This window comes from Sinohyriopsis cumingii, chromosome 2, assembly GCF_028554795.1.
Source record: "Sinohyriopsis cumingii isolate HCF-2022 chromosome 2, ASM2855479v2, whole genome shotgun sequence".
NCBI lineage: Eukaryota > Metazoa > Mollusca > Bivalvia > Unionida > Unionidae > Sinohyriopsis > Sinohyriopsis cumingii.
In genome coordinates this window covers 34,844,749-34,866,325 of record NC_142962.1, presented here as the reverse complement: position 1 = coordinate 34,866,325, position 21,577 = coordinate 34,844,749, and the positions used below count along the sequence as shown (strand labels likewise).

At 34.4% G+C, this 21,577-nt stretch overlaps 1 protein-coding gene across 2 annotated transcripts in view; it reads left to right on the top strand.

Moving 5' to 3' along the window:
• The window catches only part of LOC149804607 (spastin-like), a 106,349-nt gene that overhangs the window by 1,302 nt on the left and 83,470 nt on the right, over positions 1–21,577 (top strand). For both annotated transcript variants that reach the window (XM_089942375.1, XM_089942368.1), the window contains exon 2: positions 18,978–19,061. In XM_089942375.1, the coding sequence (XP_089798501.1) occupies positions 18,978–19,061 (84 nt within the window). The remainder of the gene's footprint in view (positions 1–18,977; positions 19,062–21,577) is intronic.

Sequence of the window (21,577 nt, the reverse complement as noted above, 5' to 3'; positions counted from 1 at the left end):
CAGTGTTACCTCTCTATAGTTGACTGTAAGAGAGAGAAGCACTAGCTTTTAAACTTTATTTACTGTATCAGGAAATGCATACATTTTTGTACAAACATAATATATTTTATGACATCAAGATTTTGTACTATTTACTGATTGTTTTGTGTAGTTCATCACCCGATAGGTTTGATACATATTTATCACTACTGTGACCTGTATTTGCAATTATAAATTCATGGTCAGAACATCTAAACTACACTTAATCACAGTATGTTTTTGTAAATGGATGCACTAAAAAAATGGAGATCTGTGAAAGAATAAATTGGTGGGATCTTATACTGTTTTGTATATCTTATCCTTTTTCGTAACTCCTGGTACATGATTTTGTCTAATAGTGTAAAATTACATAGGATCTATAAATAGATACTTACGGTTGTGTTGACAGTTACCAGCAATAATCTTAATAATAAGACTTGATGACTTTGGGTTAATTTCTTATTGGCTTATGGTCATTGGAGGGTTCTGGAAGAATTAAGTAGCTTTTCATTAGTTGGGCTAGATCACATGAATAGGCAATTTCAAGATAAATTGAATAGTAAGATCTGTCACATGTTGTGAGATATAGTCTTAATAGACAGTGTATATAAGAAGAGAACTGAGCGGTCAGATTCATTCTTATTTTTGTAGTCATTCTCATATTTTGTATTCCTGTTGTAAGTCTGCAGACGTGTATGTACTTAGATATTATTAAGAGGGAAAAAATTTGTTTGGACTGTTCATTGGAAGTAGAAAGCACTCATTATTCGGACTATAATATTATTCTGAAACTATTGTGAATTATTTACAGGAGTTTTGGACAACAGCATCTTGACGTCATGATTCAGAGTGGACCAGAACATTTCTGGTTTTGAAATAAATGTGGAACTTTTCTTTCTTCTGGACTTTGATAGAACTTTTTCAGGATTATTTTGGATTCACTTCGTAATACTATTAAATTCTTTCACATTTTCATTTATAACTTTGATAATTAAATTATTTAAGTTCTACAAATCTTGTTGGTTTAGCTTCTTTCTGTTACCTAGTGTATGACCATGGAGTCGTAACAATACCCTCATGCTTAACCTTCAGTATCAGAGATCTTGCTAGGATTTTAAAACTAGGAGTCCAGCCCAAGTAATGACTTATTCCAAACACTAATAGGAGTCCTACCATCAAAAGTTGCAGTCCCTTCTTTCCTACAGAATCAACACAGACGTGGGTGCATCTAGTTTTAGATGGAGAGGTTTACGTAATGTAATCACTCACTTTAATATATCTTCATTACAACAGTCCATTGACAGGATTGCAAATTTATGGTTTATTTATTTGTCTACGTCCTTCTTGTAATTTTAAGCAATGGTTAAATACTATCTGATTTGCTGTTTTTCCCCCGTATTTTCGTAAATATGTGTCAAGTCGGAAAACAGCTTTGACCTTAAAGCGCATCTTGCGAATTCCACAACATAACATTGTCCTATATGTTCCTGACCTACATAATTTGCAGTTTAAAGTTAAATCTTTAATAAAATAATACCTTGTCTTTGCTTTCAATGATTTGTATATTTTTCTGAAACTATTTGCCCGATGATTTATGAAAACACAATCTAATAAACTGGTACATCCCAGACTTAGCGAAGTCCGCCATTATTTCCCGTTAGGCCTACTGGTTCACTTACAGTTTCAAACTAATTTTATGACAAAATAGTGTACTAGAGGCAGTTAATATATATCCAGATCACCAATTCTGATCTTAAAACACATGTTTGTTTGTTTTATCATCAAAGGATATCATGCAGGAAATTGATAGCTGCTACCTTACTCGGAAAAGGGTTAATGGTCAATCAGCTGTCAAAACATATGCTTGTGAATGGGCAAGAGTTTGTTTGTCAACGTAATTGATATCAAAACTAGGCCTAGCTACTGATGTATTGATGAATACGTTTTGCTACAACACTAGAACTAACCGGGCTAAGGCGAGGGGCATTTAAAAAAGTATGGTCAGTCAATGTACCTCTTAAATAGCTCTTGTTCGTCCATCAGTGATACTAAAGTTTGTCAACCCAAGTAATGACTTATTCCAAACACTAAGCTAGGCATCAGACACTTGGCTACTGTCCTATCCGAACTATCAATTCTTGCAGCTTTAGCACTCTTCTGAATCTTGTTACAATCTTCATATGTTTGCCGTTTAACCTCAAAATACTTATCCAAATTTACAAATGGCATTTTGTCTTAAGTCTCAACATGTCTTGATTCTTGTGCACTACTTATTCCGATACATTCGGAAATGAACACAATGACGAAAGCTAAAGTTGTTTATTTGATGTACTTTTATAAATGACCACATGTACATCTCTGGGCCTTTCTGACTGAATTCAATCACTGTAAATATCAGTACATTTTCGCATCCGGATGCCAGTCAAAGCCTTTGAATTTGCCGCCCAGCTATTGTATCATGTTCTTTTTTATGTACTCTTATAATGGCAACATGTATGTACATCAAGGGGTCTTTCAGTCATTGAATTCTGTCATTGTAAATATCGGCACAGCTAATTGATCAACACATTTTCCCACAAAGCAGGTGGCTGAAGCAGGACTGGCAAGTCTTTGAATTTTGCCGCACACCTATTACATGCGTACGGAGGACTCCTGCCTCATAGATTTTCTGCGTCCCAGATAAAAAATTGGCATCCAAACACTTGTAATTAAGCGTTTCCAAGATCTCTGAGTATGACATATATTTCAATTGGGATGAGCTGTATGGGGAACATTTTGTGTATTTATCCCTCTATAATGATCAAGGTATGAACATTTGTCAAATTTATAGAGAAATTGTGGCAGTTTTAGGTGGGCAATATTCACTGAAGCTACTGTAACTCAGATAGCCTAATGCCCAGAACCACTCTAAATTAGATCAGGCTTCTCCCATATCATACATGATTTGCCTGTTGCGCTTGTCCCAAATGAACCTTTATACAATTTGCCTGAAATGTCCATGATTAAATGCAGTATTTTTTTTTTTTTAAGTTCTTGATAGACACTAGTAAATTATTAATACTTTGCACCCATCAAATTCTTACACAAGCAAATGAACATCTTACTGCTGATGTCTGTTTCAATTGGCTGCAATGTGATTGAAGCCAGGAATGCCAAAATCAGGTTAAGTTGAAGCATAATGGAATGAATAAAAATATACTATTGTTGAAGAAAGTTTTTAGCTAGTCATGTTTCATTCAAGATGCTCATCATCCTTTTATCCAATTTTGGCATCTACGGCTTCCATTGCATTCCAGTCAACTGAAATGTTGGGGTGAAACACAATCTGATTAAAATCAGATCTCCACTGTTATACATGAAGATCTGACAGCGACAGCTTAAGGGTCATGTTCTGGTAACCTATGTTATTATTATAATTGTTAATTTTATCAACCAATCAGATGAAGTTTTATATCTTTGCATTTGGAGACTGAGCAGTGTGGATGAAGAGCATGAATGTGTACCAAACAATTTGATTTTCAGATTTTTGAAACTGCATTTCCAGCGGCTAATTCAAAGGTCACCAGAACATCACCCTTAAGCGATCATCACCAGATCTTCACGTAGGACAGATGAGATCTGATTTTAAACTGTTTGGGGTGAAACAATACACCTGTGCTGTATATCAATATGATTCGTGTTACACAAGCTACAATATTTTACATTACTGATTTATATATGAACTTGAAGTTCTTTCCATCTTTAGAAATCTGTGAGTTGTAGTGAGTGCCCTTTGTGATTTTCTGGCTGTATTTCCAGTATGCAGAATAAAAACAGACATGTATACTTTGCATCAATTTATATGCTTTCTCATCCATGACTAGATAACAAAAATACTTTCATACAGACTACCCGTCAGTTGTTTTTATTTAACATATTAGGCCATTTAAGTCTGCTCCATTGATCAGATGCAGGACACACTTTCACTAACAGACAGGGTTATTTTGATTAATATCTTTACTTCATAATATCTTTTTTTTGTTCATTCTTATTTACCGGTATTCAGTTAATATTGACACTGATAGAAAAGGGAAGCTTTTTTCAAAATAATTCATCAATGCCTTCAACATGATATATAATTTACGCATGTGGATTTTTACACAAAATTATGCATGCAACATCCGCAGAGAGGAAATTTCTGATGAGAAAGTCACATTGATACAATAATTTTGTAGCAATAACCAGTAGGGGGCAACTACTTTCACTAGCAAATATAGGTGCTATTTTTCAGGGCATTATTTATGCGTAAATAACAGACACACTTCTACATTTTCTTGTGTAGAAACTTGTGATTGGATAGGAAAAACAACTTCCAATGGTTGAAAAGTAGAGCCATGACAATAAATATACTTTTTGATCCATTCTTGATTTTGAGGCTGAGGCATATTTTTCTCACATTCGTAAAATATTCACAAATTATAAAATTAGTTCTGTGCGATGGTATATTGATAAATCATTTTAATTAGTCTAGTATGTAGTATATAAATTAAGACCAGTTTTCATGAAAATTGAATTGATTTTAGCAAAAAGCCAATATTAGTAGAATCTTGTATGTGTGGTGATGCAGCACCCCTCCCCCCAAAAATCATACAAGTTTTAAAAATAACAAACTTGTGTACATATTACAAATTCATCGCTTGATTTTGCTCTCTCTCTCTCTCTTTTTTTTGTTGCAAACCTGCGCTTACTGTTGGCAAGTGGATTTTTCCAGCCCTGCTTGATGGACCAGTGCCAGAAAAAGGGTTTTCTCAGATATTTTGGGTAATGGATATTGACCAAATTTGTATAGTTTTTATTTTTGTATTTTGGTCGTATGGTTCATATCAGTGCCATGTTATTTCTGGAATTGATGTTTCAAGCACATAAGGAGGAGACATATCAACATAGAAAACTTGAAATATATTCCTGCATAAGAAGGTACTTTTTGTAACCATTCTACCTCAACATTACAGTTAATTTTGAAAATATATTATTCATTTAGACAAGTACAAGTCCATTCTTCCTGCATGTGCAGATTGCAAAAAATATACCACTTTCCTCTAGTAGTACCACACAATTGCTAGAAGCTGGGTGTCTCTGAAAACTGCATCAGTTATTTTCATAATAAGTATGAACATGCTTATAATTTGCATGAATATTAATCTCAGTTCTATATTGTCAGAACACGACTGCCTAATTATCATAAAGTCAGATAAATCAACCCCCTAAATCTGTTGATATTGATGGATGATATGTGGGTCTGATATCATCTGTTCATTAAAACGTACAATTTTGCTGCATGCAGATCTTTCTGGAACAAACCTGCATACACTTTAGACACATACCAGTAATTGGTAACGACCAAATCTTGCAGCCATGTGTAGCTTAAAGTTCAAAATGGCCACAGGACAGATGGTTGTGCAATTTCACACAGATTTACAAGACACCAAACATAGGATTTGCTCTGGAAATATAATGTACGTCACCAGAAGAACCCTTTAGCCAACTGTAGATCCAAAACTGTGAGAAATAACGGTAAGTGTATAAAATGTACACCGATGTGAGCAGTCAAAATTTTCTGCACATTTTTGCAGCTTTAACCCTTTACCTCATGCAGGCGTCTTTGGACGCCTCTACTCCATTTGCATGGAAGCGCCTTTTAATGCCTGCTGTAAACATCAGCCATTTTGAGCTGGTTTTTGTAGCGCCACCTTCAGGGAAAACCCCACTATTAAATGCTACATTCATTTCTGTGAATGACAATTACGTCAGATCACGTGGTCGCTATTTATGCACTGGTCGATATCTGCTATTTAAAGTAACTAGGTCGTAATCTCCACTCTCCAAAATGGTGGTTGTGGATTTCATTCAGTACGTACTAAGTTTTCACGATTAGAATCACAACCATGAAAGATTCAATAACTTAGGTAAAGGCTCTGATAATGATGTAGGCAGCAATTAGTTTTTAAAATTATCAAATTGAGATGACTTAGTGATGTAGACGCACACGAAAACCTTGTAAATATCGAGGATCGGAAATGGCAGCTACGGTTGGTCACGCGGCCTCACTGACATGACGGTGAATGAGTTCTCTCAAGATTTTAAAACACATAAAAAATTCTTCCATGAAAAATAATTACACAGCTATAACAATCGGACTTTACTCTTAAATTTTTCCACGTATAATAGATGTGTACCAAAATTGTAAAATGGTTAAAACTGCTGTTAAACGTGACATACACTTCATTGCTTAACAGTTCACAGGCAGTCCTATGCATATGCTGTCGACTAGGTAACAGGTGTTCTATTTCTGTTCTAAATAATGTAGTAATTGTAACCAAGAGTACCTTTTTCTCCTCTTTCATTTGTCACAAGTTGACATTATTTACATCCAAATGTATTCATAGTTGATAGGTTAACTGTCTATATTTGGCATATATATGACATATGGGCTTTTTCACAATGTATTCGGTAGAAATCAACAATATACATGTAATTTTTGAAGATAAGGACAAATTCATAAAACAAACATATACTCTCATCTGCGCGTGCTTTTTAAATACTATTTAGGTCTTTTTACAGAATAATAAATAGTACAATGTGGGCAAATATTTGCATAAAAATAAAGCATTTTCTTTTTTAAAAGTCACCAATGACAAGCAAGTAGCAGAATTCTGCCAGGCACATGGCTGCTTAAAAATGCAAACGACAAGTTGACAACAGTACATCATAAACTGGGTTTTAAAAAAACAAACACAAAAACTACAGTTTATGAAAAAGTAGACATTTATACCAAAGAATCAAATTATACAAATGTAATGTTAGTCATTATACTAAATTTATTACAACATTTTTGTACAACTTTTGTTACGTAATTTATTTTTGGACTTGAGACTCCACATACTTATGTTGATAATGACTATATTATCATTGTCAGGCCATTTATTCAACAAACACTGGTATTCAGATTACAATTTTCATATTTTGTATAGGTGAATAAGAGGTCGAATTTAAAATATTTGCAGAATTTGAAAGAAAAGAAAACCAGATCGATGATAATTTTTCTGTAGCATTTCTCTTTGTAGAAAACCTAATCATAAATATTTCTTGAACCAACTCTATGCCAGTTACTTCTTTTTCCATTTCCACGTTTTAAAAATTGTCTCTGCTGTATAACTAAGTAATATTGCTCAAAATCATGGACAGAATTACTTTTGTGGTCATTGATTATATTTTAAAGATATGAAATTTTCCAAAAAGTTTCTTATTCTTATTATTTTAAAATGACAGTTTACTAAATGCCGATTTCAGATCAGTGTACATGTATATATGTACAAGGATGCAAATGAAGATAATGGTATTTCATATAAAAATGTTTGGGTGCACCTTATTTAAAAGTCGCAGAAAAGGCTTTTGAAGTACATGGAACATAGACAAAGTCAATTTATTTCTAAGGCAAAATGTTCACAAAACATTTCTATGTAACCATCAGTAACATATAAGCAAATTTCAGCATGAAATAACGTTAGGTCAAGAATTTGCAAACAGTGATCAAAGACCAATATAAAACATGGTGGACAGTGCATGTATTTGAATGCTTTCTGTAAATTTATTTCAAAAGATATAAAGATTGGTTCATTTTTTAATCCTGTGCACTCAGATTAAGCAGAAAACATTCCATTTTAAGAGTAAAATTTAATTTCAACTTGTTTATGACTTGAGAATATGGCATTTTGTGCAGAATTGTTATGGGGGGTGTTTGATAAAAAAAAGCACAGAAAAGCTTTAGAAGTACTGTACCAGGAACACAGAAAAAGTCAATTTATTCATAAAGCTAAATGTTCACAAAATATTTATATGTAACTATGTGTAAGAGATTTGCAAATTGTATGGTGTGGTATGACTCAGTGTCGATAGTAAGTTGTCTAGTCAGTGTCTATCAACAGTTGCTTGCTGCCATTCTGGAATCCATATTTCTGATCTAAATTTGATTAAACTGTGAATAAGAGTTTTATTTTAAAAATCTATGATGTGTTCGATTGTCAGGAGGTGGTGGTGATGTGTGATCTCCACTCTTATTGTTTTTGGTTATCGTTTTCTAGGAGATGATCAACGATTGTGTTATTGCCTGGATCAAGTAAACAATAAAATGAAACATGAAATTAAGAGATGGAATAACAGAGATCTCAGCAGAGATATCAAATAGAATATCACGAGCCCCCATATATAAAATATAACATTTAATCAGTTACATAAAAAATGAAATCATACATGATATGTGAATTAATCACTTTCTCTCTGAAATAGAGTTATAAAATTATATGAAATTCAGTTAGTCATTCTGTTATACTGTATTGATAGAACAAACTTCCTCATCTGATCGAGACTGATCAAACTCAGATTCCCAGCATGACATCATCACCTGGTGCTTCTAGTCTTTTCCCAAACACTTCTGGTAATAGGTCAGCATTCTCTTTCTTTTCTTTATCCTCTCTGGGTCATCAGCCTCTTTATTGCAGACTGCCCTTTCCACTGTGCAATACAGGTGTGTGGAAATATTTTCTTTCCTTCAAAATAAAATATAGTTCCCAACCTAAATACATGTCAGGTTTTATCTTTTGTGATAAAAAATATTCCCACTGTTTGCATTAGGTATCATCTATTGAAATCCAACAGAACTAGCTTTGGTCATTTCATACCCAATATTCACTCACAACTCTTATTAACTTGAATTTGTCTTTCTAGCTTTAGATAAACCATCACAACCAGCTGTGGCTATAAAATACCATCAGAGCTTTGCCAGTCGGCACATGTTACATGATAATCAGTTGAAGAGAATTCACGGCTTACTTACACATGAATTACACTTCAGTCCTTATCATATGTTACTTTGTTAATTAGCGATTCATTTACATACATTTTCAAACAGAAAAAGATCATCTTCAGCATAAATGATACAAATCATTGAAGACATTATTGACTCGTTATAATTTGTGTCAAGAGAAATGCATGAAGATTTATACATGAATTTTATTACCTGTACATACAAAACAACTGTATTCAAAATCCGAAATATTTTATGACATCCTTATAATACATGAATCATATAACATGCATGATTATTTCTGAATTCATATGCGGACACAAAATGTGTTAAGTGCTTGTAGTCAAATGGCTATATCTGTGCATGTTTTAATGATGTAAGTTAGTTTCATGTGCTGCAGTTGTGATGTTTAGAGAACTAATGAAGTGCCACAATACAAGGTCACCAAATGAGCCAATGGATTCCGCAGATAATATTGTGGTCTCGGTATTCAGTATATGTAAATTAAGACTTGTAGTTTGTAGTTTCAAAATATGAACCGTTATTACAAGCTGTATCTGTGTGTTTTAAAAAGGTTTTTAGTTTTAGCATGTTGTATTATCTGTGGGCTATTATTTTCTTCCAGGTCTCTTTGTTTTAGTTGCACAAAACAATGAATAGTGCAGGATTTGGTGGCCATGAGTTATATGTATGACTAATATTTCTGGGTCTTAAAGTTTGCAACATTTTAGGGGCCCCGAGTGGCTGAGTGGTCTAAAGCGCTCTCTGTTACGGATCACTGCCATCTCACCTCTGTCTGCGTAGGTTCGAGTCTCGGATTCGGCCAATGTGGGTATGTGAGAAAGCTTGCCAGTAGCTTCTCGAGGGTCAGTGGTTCTTTCCGGGGATTTCCTGGGTTCTTCCTCCACCATTAATACTGGCTGCCATGTATAGCCTATCTTGTGCTGAAAAAATGGCGTTAAACCATACAACAACAAAAACAACAGCACCATTTTAAAAATTGGTTTTTCTGGCCTTTGATTATATGATATTTTTTCATTAATAAGTTCATAATGATGTATTTTGTTGCTCTTAACTTTGCTAAAATTACATACACAGTGGTTGCTTCAAGGAAAGTGATAATGATGATCTAACAAACTGGTGGTTTAAAAATAGCCCCAAATTTTCGAATTATTTTGCTTTCATCACTGGATGCAAAAATTATGATCGCTGATTGTGCATGCTGGAGATATTTTAATTATTACTGCATTTATATGTCTACATCAGGCTGCTCTAAGAGAAACATTGATCATAATTTTTTCACTCTAAAGTCAGCCAGTAGCCGAGGTACCCATGATCTTGACCAAGCACAAAGACAAGATGTAGTCATATTAAGTCATCTCCATATTTAATTATATTCTTGATCATTCAGAAGGCTTATTGGACTCCAAAGAATGACCATCTGGACTTGAAAAATCTGAATTTGTTTAACTTGCCTGCCAGGCAGTTAAAATGAAAAGTCAGTTACTCAGCCAGCAGGTCAGGGCCCCGAGTGGTCTGAAGCGCTTTCCGTTACGGATCACTGTCATCTCACCTCAGTCTTCGTGGGTTCGAGTCTTGGATTCGGCCAATGTGGGTATGTGAGAAAGCTTGTCAGTAGCTTCTCGTGGGTCATTGGTTCTTTCCGGGGTTTTCCCGGGTTCTTCCTCCACTATTAATACTGGCCACCATGTATAGCCTATCGTGTGCTGAAAAATAGCGTTAAACCCTACAACAACAACAACAGTAAAGGCTTTTAAAGACAATAATGGTCATCACTCTTGACTTGGGTTGTAAGCTGTACTGGCATGTAAGGATCATGACACAAAGAAGTACTAATGGATTTTAATCAAATCCAGATTATGGATATATCCAATGACTGCCTTGAATAATACCACCTAAATAGCATTGCATTTTCCCTAAAATAAATATGTATTAAAGATTTACCAGTAACTAAACTTATGTGGGTATATCTTGACATTGTCTAAGACCAGTTACTTGAATATTTTATCCCTCAATGATGACATCAGGTTAAAGGTTAAAAGTTATAAAACAAAATATTACGCTGCTTATACAGGATTCTCATGAGCATCTTAGCTCAGACATGTAAGAAAATATTTTTGTTCCTAAAATGCTCCGTTGGCATTGCGTAAGAATATCAAGATAATTTCAGCAGCAAAAATGTTTTTTAAAGAAGAAATGATCTGTATTGTTATTGGATTCGTTCAAGTTCTGGCCAGTATAGTGTCAGTCCATCACATGGCTCTTAATATATCCTACACACCACCTATCCATGGGTACAGTCTAGCCCAGAGGTGGGCAAACTTTCCAGTACAAGTGCCACATACACAAATTTACACCTTGTTACGGCCCGCATAGTTCATTAAGTAAAATAATTAATATTTGAAATAGCAAAAACAAAAGGTTTTCCTAAATAACATCTAATTAATTTTCAGTGGTTAATATGTTGTTAATATTTGAAAACTTAAACTTCAAAAGAAGCACATTTATTTGATAAACAGAGTAACATAAACAGAGTCAGTGTGAATGATGACTTGTTCCTAGGCCACATGAAAACCCTTGGTGGCCACATGTGGCCCATGGGCCATAGTTTCCCCACCCCTGGTCTAGCTTCTTCTGTCTGACTTGTTTTATTCTGTCTTGCATTATTACGATGCAGCCTAAAAATAAGTTATCAAAGTTACATCGGAATCATATCCGTACAATACTCTTGTTAAAAGTTGGCAGCCAGGAAAGTTTGCTAATTTGCTTTTTCCTTTGTTTACATTTTTCTTCATGTCTGAAATTATTTCTCCCACCCATTTTAGAATTACAGCCAACTTTTTAAACTGAGCAAAATGTTGCTATGTATTACACTCGTTAACTTAACAATTGTTTAGTTGGAACTGTCATAATTGCTAGATATGATGGTATTATAACCTCTCACTTGTTCAAATGATTCACCATTCAAAATGATTGTCCTTTGTTCTCAATAAATATTCAGTTGTACATGTAGTATAGAAAATATTTACATGTACATGTATTCTTACATGCTGTATATACATGTATCTGCATATAAGATGGATTGATACATAGACCCAGACCTGCTGTTGTATAATGTACTGGCAGATCTGAATATGTGCGGTTTGTTAGGATTAATTAATCAGTAGAACCATCAACATAGATATTAATCAACTGGTGCAGTAGGTGTTGATGTTAGCCCTGAGTGTACAATTAACAGTACTTCATTTCATTTGTCACTGAGGGATCAATGCCAAATGTTGCTGGTATTCACTATTTCATCTAGCACAGTATAACATATATAAACATTCATAAATTTTGGGCATGGCTTTATTCTGCATCATGTAGATCTAGCTGTTTTTCATTTGAAAAAAGGTTTTCTTTAATTTTAATTTTACTATGAGCATTGAACAAGATAAAGTTTAAAGCTCAACACTGGAGTTGAGGGCAGGGACTGGGTGGTTTTGAACATCCTTAAAAACTAATAGCCTAAAAGTTTCAAGTAGGCCATCATTTCATTTTTGAGGATGTTTAAAGCACTCGCCTTTACAGATCACTGCCAGTCTCTGTCCACATGGGTTTTAGTTACGGGTTTGGCCAATGTGAGTGTGTGAGAAAGCTTGCCAGTCTCTTCCAGCGGGTTGGTGATTCTTAGTGGATTTTTCCCAAGTTCTTCCTCCACCAGTTCTACTGGCTGCCATGTATAGCCTATCTTGTGCTGAGAAATGGCATTAAACCACAAAAGAACAACAGTTTACATTGATTGGCTCTATCTGCTGTTTTCGTAAATTGCACAAAAGATATCCATGAGTTATGAAATACCTATATTAATACTCATCTTAAAGGGTCAAATGTTAGGGTCACAGTGGTCAGCTGAAGATTTTTTTAATACCCACCACAACTTGTGGTAGCTCAGATGGTAGAGCAATTGGATTCAAGGATCAAGGGCTTGATACGAACTTGGGTGTGCTGCTTTGGTGCATCCTTTGGAAAGAACTTGGCTCTCATTTCCTTGGAATGATATAGACAACAATGCGTTAAAACCAACAAAAACAAAACGAACAATGGCAGTAGTGGCAATATTTCGTTACATTAGCTGTCCATGAAATTCAGTCTTGACATCTTGGTTAATTTTTGCAGTAGAGCCAGTTTTCAGGCAATATGATGGGGCTTTCTTGCACCATGAATGCATTCAGGCCTGGTCCTTGGGCAAAGCAAACGAGGCAACAACCTTGAAACCCCCACTTTCAGGAAATCAATTCCGCTTCCACAATGCAGTTTTTTTGCTTGGGGCCCTGCTCATTCCTTGCTGCTTTGGGCCCCACACATTCTAGGGCGGGGCCTGAATGCATTTCATGTTGGAACATGATTTTGGAAGCATTTGTATATCTAGTCATGAAACTAGATGGGTACATTCATCTTAGAGGGTACTACATGAAAAAGTAGGTCTTATTTTCATGTTTCATTGATATGTTAAGTTTTTGCAATTGGTTCAGTTTCTGACATCAACCTTATGGGTTTATTAATCTTGAAATATGTTACTGCTGTCTATGGCAAAAGAAAGCACAGTGACTTTCTTTTTCATACTGTAGCAACTTTAATCGTTATTGAGGTCACACACCAAGAAAAATTTTCAGAAATGAGGCAGAGGAAAAAAATAAAACCTTATTGTTTATCTACACCACCAACTTAGATTCCAGGGTTTAAATAAAACCATTCAAGCAGAGAAGTGATGAAAAGCTTCTCTGTGAAGCTCAACTTCTTAGAATACTGCCATTTTGAGATTGGGGAGAAGTGATTAGTAAAAACGTTTTGTGCATCCACACTCACTGCTGAAAAACATATTTATGGTACACAGCTTAAGTAAAACTCACTTCCAACAGCATAAAAGCAGTGACAAGTGACATCTTAAAATAACCCCTTCTGATACGGTTTTTAAAAAGATGATGGTGGAAGAAAAAGTAAAACCATATCACACATCTACACTTACATCAACATATTTAGCCTTAACCTTAAGTAACTTAAATGAAGAGATTGCAAGCTTTATCATAGACTCATGGAAAGGGGGAGTTCAAATATTTTTGTATTTTGTTGAATTGCTGAGTTTGTTATTATTATTACTATTATTAATAATAACTATTTTATTATTATTATTATTATTACGGGTAAATTGAAAATACTGTGTATTGATGCTTTTTATTGCTTTGCACAGTAACTATTCCTTAACTTCAGATCTTGTATAGAATGATCCTATGCTATTGGTGCAAATTCAATGTTGCAGTTTTGTATGTAGTGGTGTGATACCTACTGCTCTGAAGCAGCTGGATACATCAGTTAGGGATAAAAGAAATCTGAATATTACACAGAGCCTGTATGACTGTGAAATTAAACAGGAAGAGGGTTTTAACAAAATACAAATGCCACTGTTTACCAGGGTCAACAGGCGGTGCTCCTTTTTGTATACATTGCTACAATCAGTGTTTAAAAAGTTCACATTGCCTGCAATGGTTATAGGCTGGTTATTCTGGTCTGGGATAGAAACCAGGTCAGGCCAATCAAATAATCTACTTTTTATTATACCAGACACCCCTTCATATCTTTGTACAAAGCTCTGGAGAGGTGAGTGACTGGTTATTGCAAATTGTTTGCTAAAAGGTCACTCATTTCAGGAACAATTTGTGGTGAATAGTATTTGTCTAGGTTACTTGTCTGAGTCACTCTCAAAGTTCAAAGTGTGAGTCTTTACTGGTTTTTTTTGGCAGTTGAATTAAGCCAAACTGTTTATCAACTATTAGTAGCATTCCAGGATTTAAACAAATATTGTTTAAAGTGTTGTGTGTACAGGAGAACCTTGTTAATCTGGACACCTTCATTGCCAATGAATATGTTCAGATTAATGAGTTTTCTTGATAATTGAATTATTCCCATTTTTATTTCACTTGTACATGTATTTGCTAGCTGTACAAGTACTGTATTATTCAATGATGGTTAAAATAAATGAATGTATACATCTATTGACTTGTGTTTATTACACTTAATCATAAAATGCACTTGTAAATAGACATAAGTTTGAACAATTAACACATCAGACATCAAATTATATGTGTACATATGTCAATTCCCCCCCCCCCCCAAGAAATCTGTGACCTCTGTTTGCCTAGATTCCTTGGCAGGCTGATGTCCACAATTGTCCACTTGCCAGTGTCAAAGGATGAGTCACATATAATATGCCTGCAACAATCTTTGATGGTAGCATCTAGGTGATCTTTGTGCTGGCAATTTTTTTAAAAATGCTGGCGGGTATCTCTACTCATCTACACTTGCTTGATGGTGTTGCCAAAATAATGTAAAGAGTACAATGAATTCAAACTAATACATGTATCTTGCAGTTCAGTATGCTATAGTAAACTAATAAAATGCAGTTGTTTTATTCTTATTTTACGTGAGTTATAGCTGCTAATAAGCCAGTAATTATCGGAAATGAAGCCCTATACTATTGAAAGCTTAAATCAATCAACTTTAGGCGTACAGCTTTCAACAAACTGTTATTGCTACATACCACTGATACCACAAACAGGATCACATGATCAGTTTATAACTTTAATGTGCCACTAGAATTTGACCAATCAGAAATTGATAAATTGACACACCGCCAAATTATAATTTTCTTATTTTTGGACATATTATTTCTGGATTATCGAGGCATATTTTATCGAATAATTTTAGACTTTGATCCCCAATTTTGACTTCAAGATCTGGAACATGGATTTCTGGATTAATGGAGCAAATAATTAATATGTAGGAATTCTGTTCCCATTGAACTATGTCTGGATAGCAAAATTACCAAATAAACAGTCCAGATTAATGAGGTTCACTATATTTGTGTGTATGTATGTATGTTGTGGTGGGACAGGTTGTTATGCCACCACTGTGGTAGGCTCCCAATATTTTATTTAAATTATTACAGAAGTCCCACCCAGGCTCGATTTTGGTTGGAAGTTAAATTAGTGAAAGATAGATGTAAAGCTGTGAGCCCCCAGTCAGCAATGCCGATGGCAAAGTGATTAAATATACAAAAAAGTGAAATTCAACAAATAACATTTTAATAATGATTCAGTGGTCAAGTGCTTCAAATTTCCCAAGTACTCTCCTTCCACTCAACCCTGTGATAGCCTATTGCATCATTTGATTAGTAGTGTGAGATAGGTTTCCACCTGTCCTTGTTTTTTACTCATCTGTTTAATCTTCTCTCCTATTCCTCCAAATCCCTCTCCTCCTCCTCCACTTTCTCCTCGACTTCTTTTCCTCCTCCTTTTTGACTCTCACCACTGATTAGACTTGTCGATTCCGACTGCTCTGCTAGTCTCACTTCAGTCTCCCCTCTTAGAGACTCAGGGCTTAACTGAACCGGAAGTTCTGACCCCCCAAAAGGTTCCTGTGAAAACACAATAATGGTACAATATTTTCCTTACCCCTCTCATCTCACACTACACCCAGCCTATCATCAGATAACGGCTATTACATTTCTTCAGTCAGACATTCATTCACATCAAAATACTCGTATGTTCTTGTATAGTAAAACAGTGTTGTAATAAAAGCATGGTATCAATTACTTTTCATACATACATCAATAAATTGCATCACATCAGTACATATTCTTAATTCCATTATACTAAACAATATCACAACAATCAGATGCATTTTTTTACATTACAACCCATACAAAGTACACAAATATTCAAATATCCATGCTCTGATATATCCATACATCCATATTAACTAATCCCACACAATTCAAGCATGTGTAAAATCTAAGATATCACATGAATAAATGCACTAGTTTACTTGCAAGAATAATTGAAAATTCAATGAATGCATGTATGTGTGTCAGGTGTAGATGATTTGTGCATGTTCGAAAATATGACAGTATGATGTGATAATAATTTTGTTTTTAAAAATGCAGTAAAATAAAATTTGGGATTTATCCTTGAAATTGTTCTATTTTATACCTATACAGCTTATTTTATTTACTTCTTATCTTCTTTTGTACATTAAAAATTTTGCCAGTAATTAAAGTTATTTAAAAAAGAGACTTGTATAGATTTGTTGATAAGAAGGAAAAGGGTTTGAACTGATAGATGGAGAACAGAATGCACAGAGAGAAGAGCAAAGGTGGATAGAAGATACACTATGTGCTAGATAGACTGATCTCATGAACTGCAGGTACATAACAGTCATGAGTGGCTTTTTGATGATTTATTTATTTGCACACATGAATGATTTGAGATTTTTTTTGCATGTATATGAACAATAATGAGTGGCTGTGATGATTTATTTACTTACACACATGAATGGTTTGAGATTTTTTTCTTCCTGTAATTATTTGTCCCATAGCAAGTATGTATCTGTCTCTTGTAATTGCTTTGTAAGCAGATGAACACCATTCACGGTGGTTATGTTTCAGTACATCAGTAATGCTTTTAGACAATGCCACAGAGCTTTAAATAATAACCATTCACATTACTTTTGCATCTGCATTGGAAAATGCAAGACTGAACATGGCATTGACTGCAGGATGGAAGTGGTGACAGGCTTTGACAGAGTAACAGGCAAAATAAAGGACTGATAGATATACAGAATTGTGGGCGTTTACAATTTGTAAAACAAAAGATTCAGGACATATAAACATTCAATAAATGTACTGATGTATGTAATATGGCCAGATCACAGATTGTAATACAGTATTTGTAATACATTACTTACAAAACAAAAAGCTTTACAAACAGAACTCTCTCTCTCTCTTTGGTTGCAAACCCGACCTTACTGTTGGCAAGTAGATTTGTCCAGCCCTTTTTGCAAGACCAATTCAAGTAGAATGGTTTTCTCAAATATTTTAGCTAATGGATATTGAAAATTCCAAGTTGTAGTTTTTATTTTTATAATTTTGGTCATGTATTTCATATCAGTGCCATGTTTCTAGAATTGATGTTTCAAACACACAATGCTTCCAAAACAACCAAATTAGCATGTACATTTAATTGGTCATTTTGTTTTCCATAATTGTTCATACTGAATGTACTTGCTTATAAGTTGAGTCAAACTGCAAACAACAAAGATCCTGATTTGCTGTAGCACAATGTGCCTGCATATCAGGGTCTATGCTGGTTGTTATACTGAATACTCCTAACAAACTGTACAGACCCAGGTATATCAACAAATTATGTGACAACATATCTGGCAACTTGTCTTATGGTGATTGTTCAAATACAATAGCTACAAGGCATCATATATACCATAAGAACTGAGAAAGCTTATCTCTGTGCCTCTCTAAATCCTACAGCCAATTGCCCCAGGCTCTCTACATAGTGATGTTACATGTACCAGTTTATCATGTACCATGTGGTTTGTCACCATCATGTTGTAGAGTGTTGCATACATATAAAACTCTACAAGGTATGTAAGCTGTGCACTTAATATCACTAAAGAAAACTTGAACAGCAGTATAACTTGCTTGTATTGCTGTCCTAGGATACACTTTTATATTGTGAACTCATTTTTTCATTTGATATCGGTTCTAATGTAGTTTGTGGTTGCTAAAATCCAGAAATTCAGAGTCCCAATGAACAATTATTTTCCTGTAGAATGAACAGAATCTCTTGTCTAATCCAAGAATTTATGTACCAAGAACAATACCATTTTTCATAAAAGCATACAAATTTATGCATAAAAAATAAATGTTCACAATGTGTGTGTGCATATATATATATATATATATATATATATATATATATATATATATATATATATATAGAGAGAGAGAGAGAGAGAGAGAGAGAGAGAGAAGGATGGGGACAATAGGGTCACACATCTTTATTGCTGTTAGCTGGAACATATACTGCTGTCATCAAGATATTGAAATTCTTTAATTGCAGTTTTACTTTTCAGGGAAGTAATCTTTGTCTTTCAACAAAATATAGGTTGTGATAAAGCATGCCTCTATCTTCGCAGGCTAGGTGCATGTTGTCTTTGTCAACTTTTTATTCACGGCCTTGATGTACATTTCCATTTGCTTTTTTAGGCCGTAAAGAAGTCGCCATGGAGCTATACAGGAAGGGAATTGTTGAGCTGGAAAAGGGAATTGCCTTGGAGATTAGAGGTCAAGGTAAGTAATTCATGCCACAGTGGTGCTATTTCTTGAATAATAATAAGTTAAAATCTGAGAATGTAAGGGTTAACAGAAGCCAAAGTGCATGTGAATGATCCTATTAGAAATTTGTTTTATCTTCCTCATTTCTAAAACAAAAATTGCCATTATTGCTGAATTTACATATTTAAGAACAGACCTAAAATTGAGACATTATCAGTTAAAGGCTAAAATGCATGCAGACTTTGCAAGTAATTTCCAGACTATGTTCTTACATGCAGGTTGAAGGAATTGCAGATATTAAGGTTAGTCAGTTAAAGAAATAGGTCAGTTTTATGGCATGAATCAGATGTCTGGCAACTTGAAGGAAACAAGCATGCCATGGTAATCTTCATTAGCTACATTACTACAGACTGTAGCATTTGTCAATGCTGTACTCAGGCATACACTACATTTCTATACATTTGGATTGACTGTAGCATTTGTCAATGCTGTACTCAGACATACACTACATTTCTATACATTTGGATTGACTGAAGTATTTATTTATGTTATACTCAGGCATACAGTACATTTCTACACTTTTGTATTGGCTGAAATATTTACTTATGCTGTACTCAGTGTAAACACTTCATTACTTCAGATTTGGATTGACTGTAACATTTATCAATTCGGATTGACTGTAACATTTATCTGTGCACTACAGAGGCATACAATACAATACTATAGATTTGGATTGACTGTACAATTTATGTATGTGGTACTGAGGCATACACTAAAGTACTTCAGATTTGGATTGACTGGCATTTATCTGTGTGGTACTGAGGCATACACTACTGTACTACAGATTTGGATTGACTGTAACATTTATCTATTCGGATTGACTAACATTTATTTATGCACTACTGAGGCATAGACTACTGTACTACAGATTCGGATTGACTGACATTTATCTATGCAGTACTGAGGCATACACTAAAGTACTACAGATTTGGGCTGACTAACATTTATCTGTGCGGTACTGAGGCATACACTACTGTACTACAGATTTGGATTGACTGTAACATTTATCTATGCGGTACTGAGGCATACACTACTGTACTTCAGATTTGGATTGACTGTAACATTTATCTATGCGGTACTGAGGCATACACTACTGTACTACAGATTTGGATTGACTGTAACATTTATCTATGCGGTAATGAGGCATACACAACTGTACTACAGATTTGGATTGACTGTAACATTTATCTATGCGGTAATGAGGCATACACAACTGTACTACAGATTTGGATTGACTGGCTATGTGGTACTGAGGCATACATTACTGTGCTACAGATTTGGATAGACTAACATTTATGTGTGCGGTACTGAAGCATACACTACTGTACGACATATTTGGATTCACTAACATTTATCTATGCGGTACCGAGGCAGGGGCTTCAGTACTACAGATTTGGATTGACTGTAACATTTATCTATGCAGTACTGAGGCATACGCTACAGTACCACATATTTGGATTGACTGGTATTTATCTGAGCTGTGCTAAGGTAAATCCTACATTACTATAAATTTGGATTGGAGGTAAACACTACTACATATTTTGGTTGCGTGGTAAACACTACATTTACCACATATTTGGACTGAATGAATGTTATGATTCTATGGTCGTAAACTATGTAACAGAAAAGAGTGAGAACAAGTTTTGTAAAATTAAACAGTTAATATTTTTCCCTCAAATTCAAAGTGAAAATATAAAAAAGAAAAGAACTAAGAGTATTGTGAATTAAATTCCAGATAGTCCTAAAAATTATATCGCAAGTCCAAATGTATAAAGTTACAATTGAATTCCAGTGCTATTCAAAAATAATTCTGATATGGAATATGTTGATGTGCTTGTAGTCTTGAATGTACTAAGGTGCCAGTTGTATGGAATTTAGTCATGTGTTAAGTCTTTTGATGTATCACAATAATATAATCCAAAATGTCCTTGTCTGAATTCACTATAATTCCAAATTAATGTTTTAGTACAAGAATATTATTGAGCACTTTTCCAGTAAATAATAATTTGACTAAAGTAATCCATCCAAATTAAAAACTGATAGCAGCATTAAGACTGATTCTGATTCATATTCTAAGGTAAGAATGAATAATCCTAATGTAAATAAGATTATTTAACTCTTTACTTGACCTAGGTCATAATTACCACTTTTGGAAAATACTCGGTCAACTAATAGGAAATTTCCATTGTGGAAGTTTCTAAGGTCAGAATCAAGAATGCATCTTTAACTCAGATTGAAGTAAATATGTTTACTAATAATAATGATCTGAATATTTCACACACAATGATATAAGTATTAGCTATGTATTATGTTGTTTACAAAATACATGTCCCTGTTCAGGTTCACCATTAACTTGATTTTGGACAATGTCCAAAATACAGATGTACATAACATCTAATCACTAAAAAAAAGTCAACAAATAATACAAATTAAATTTACACAACATTGAAGCAAAACACTACATTACTACA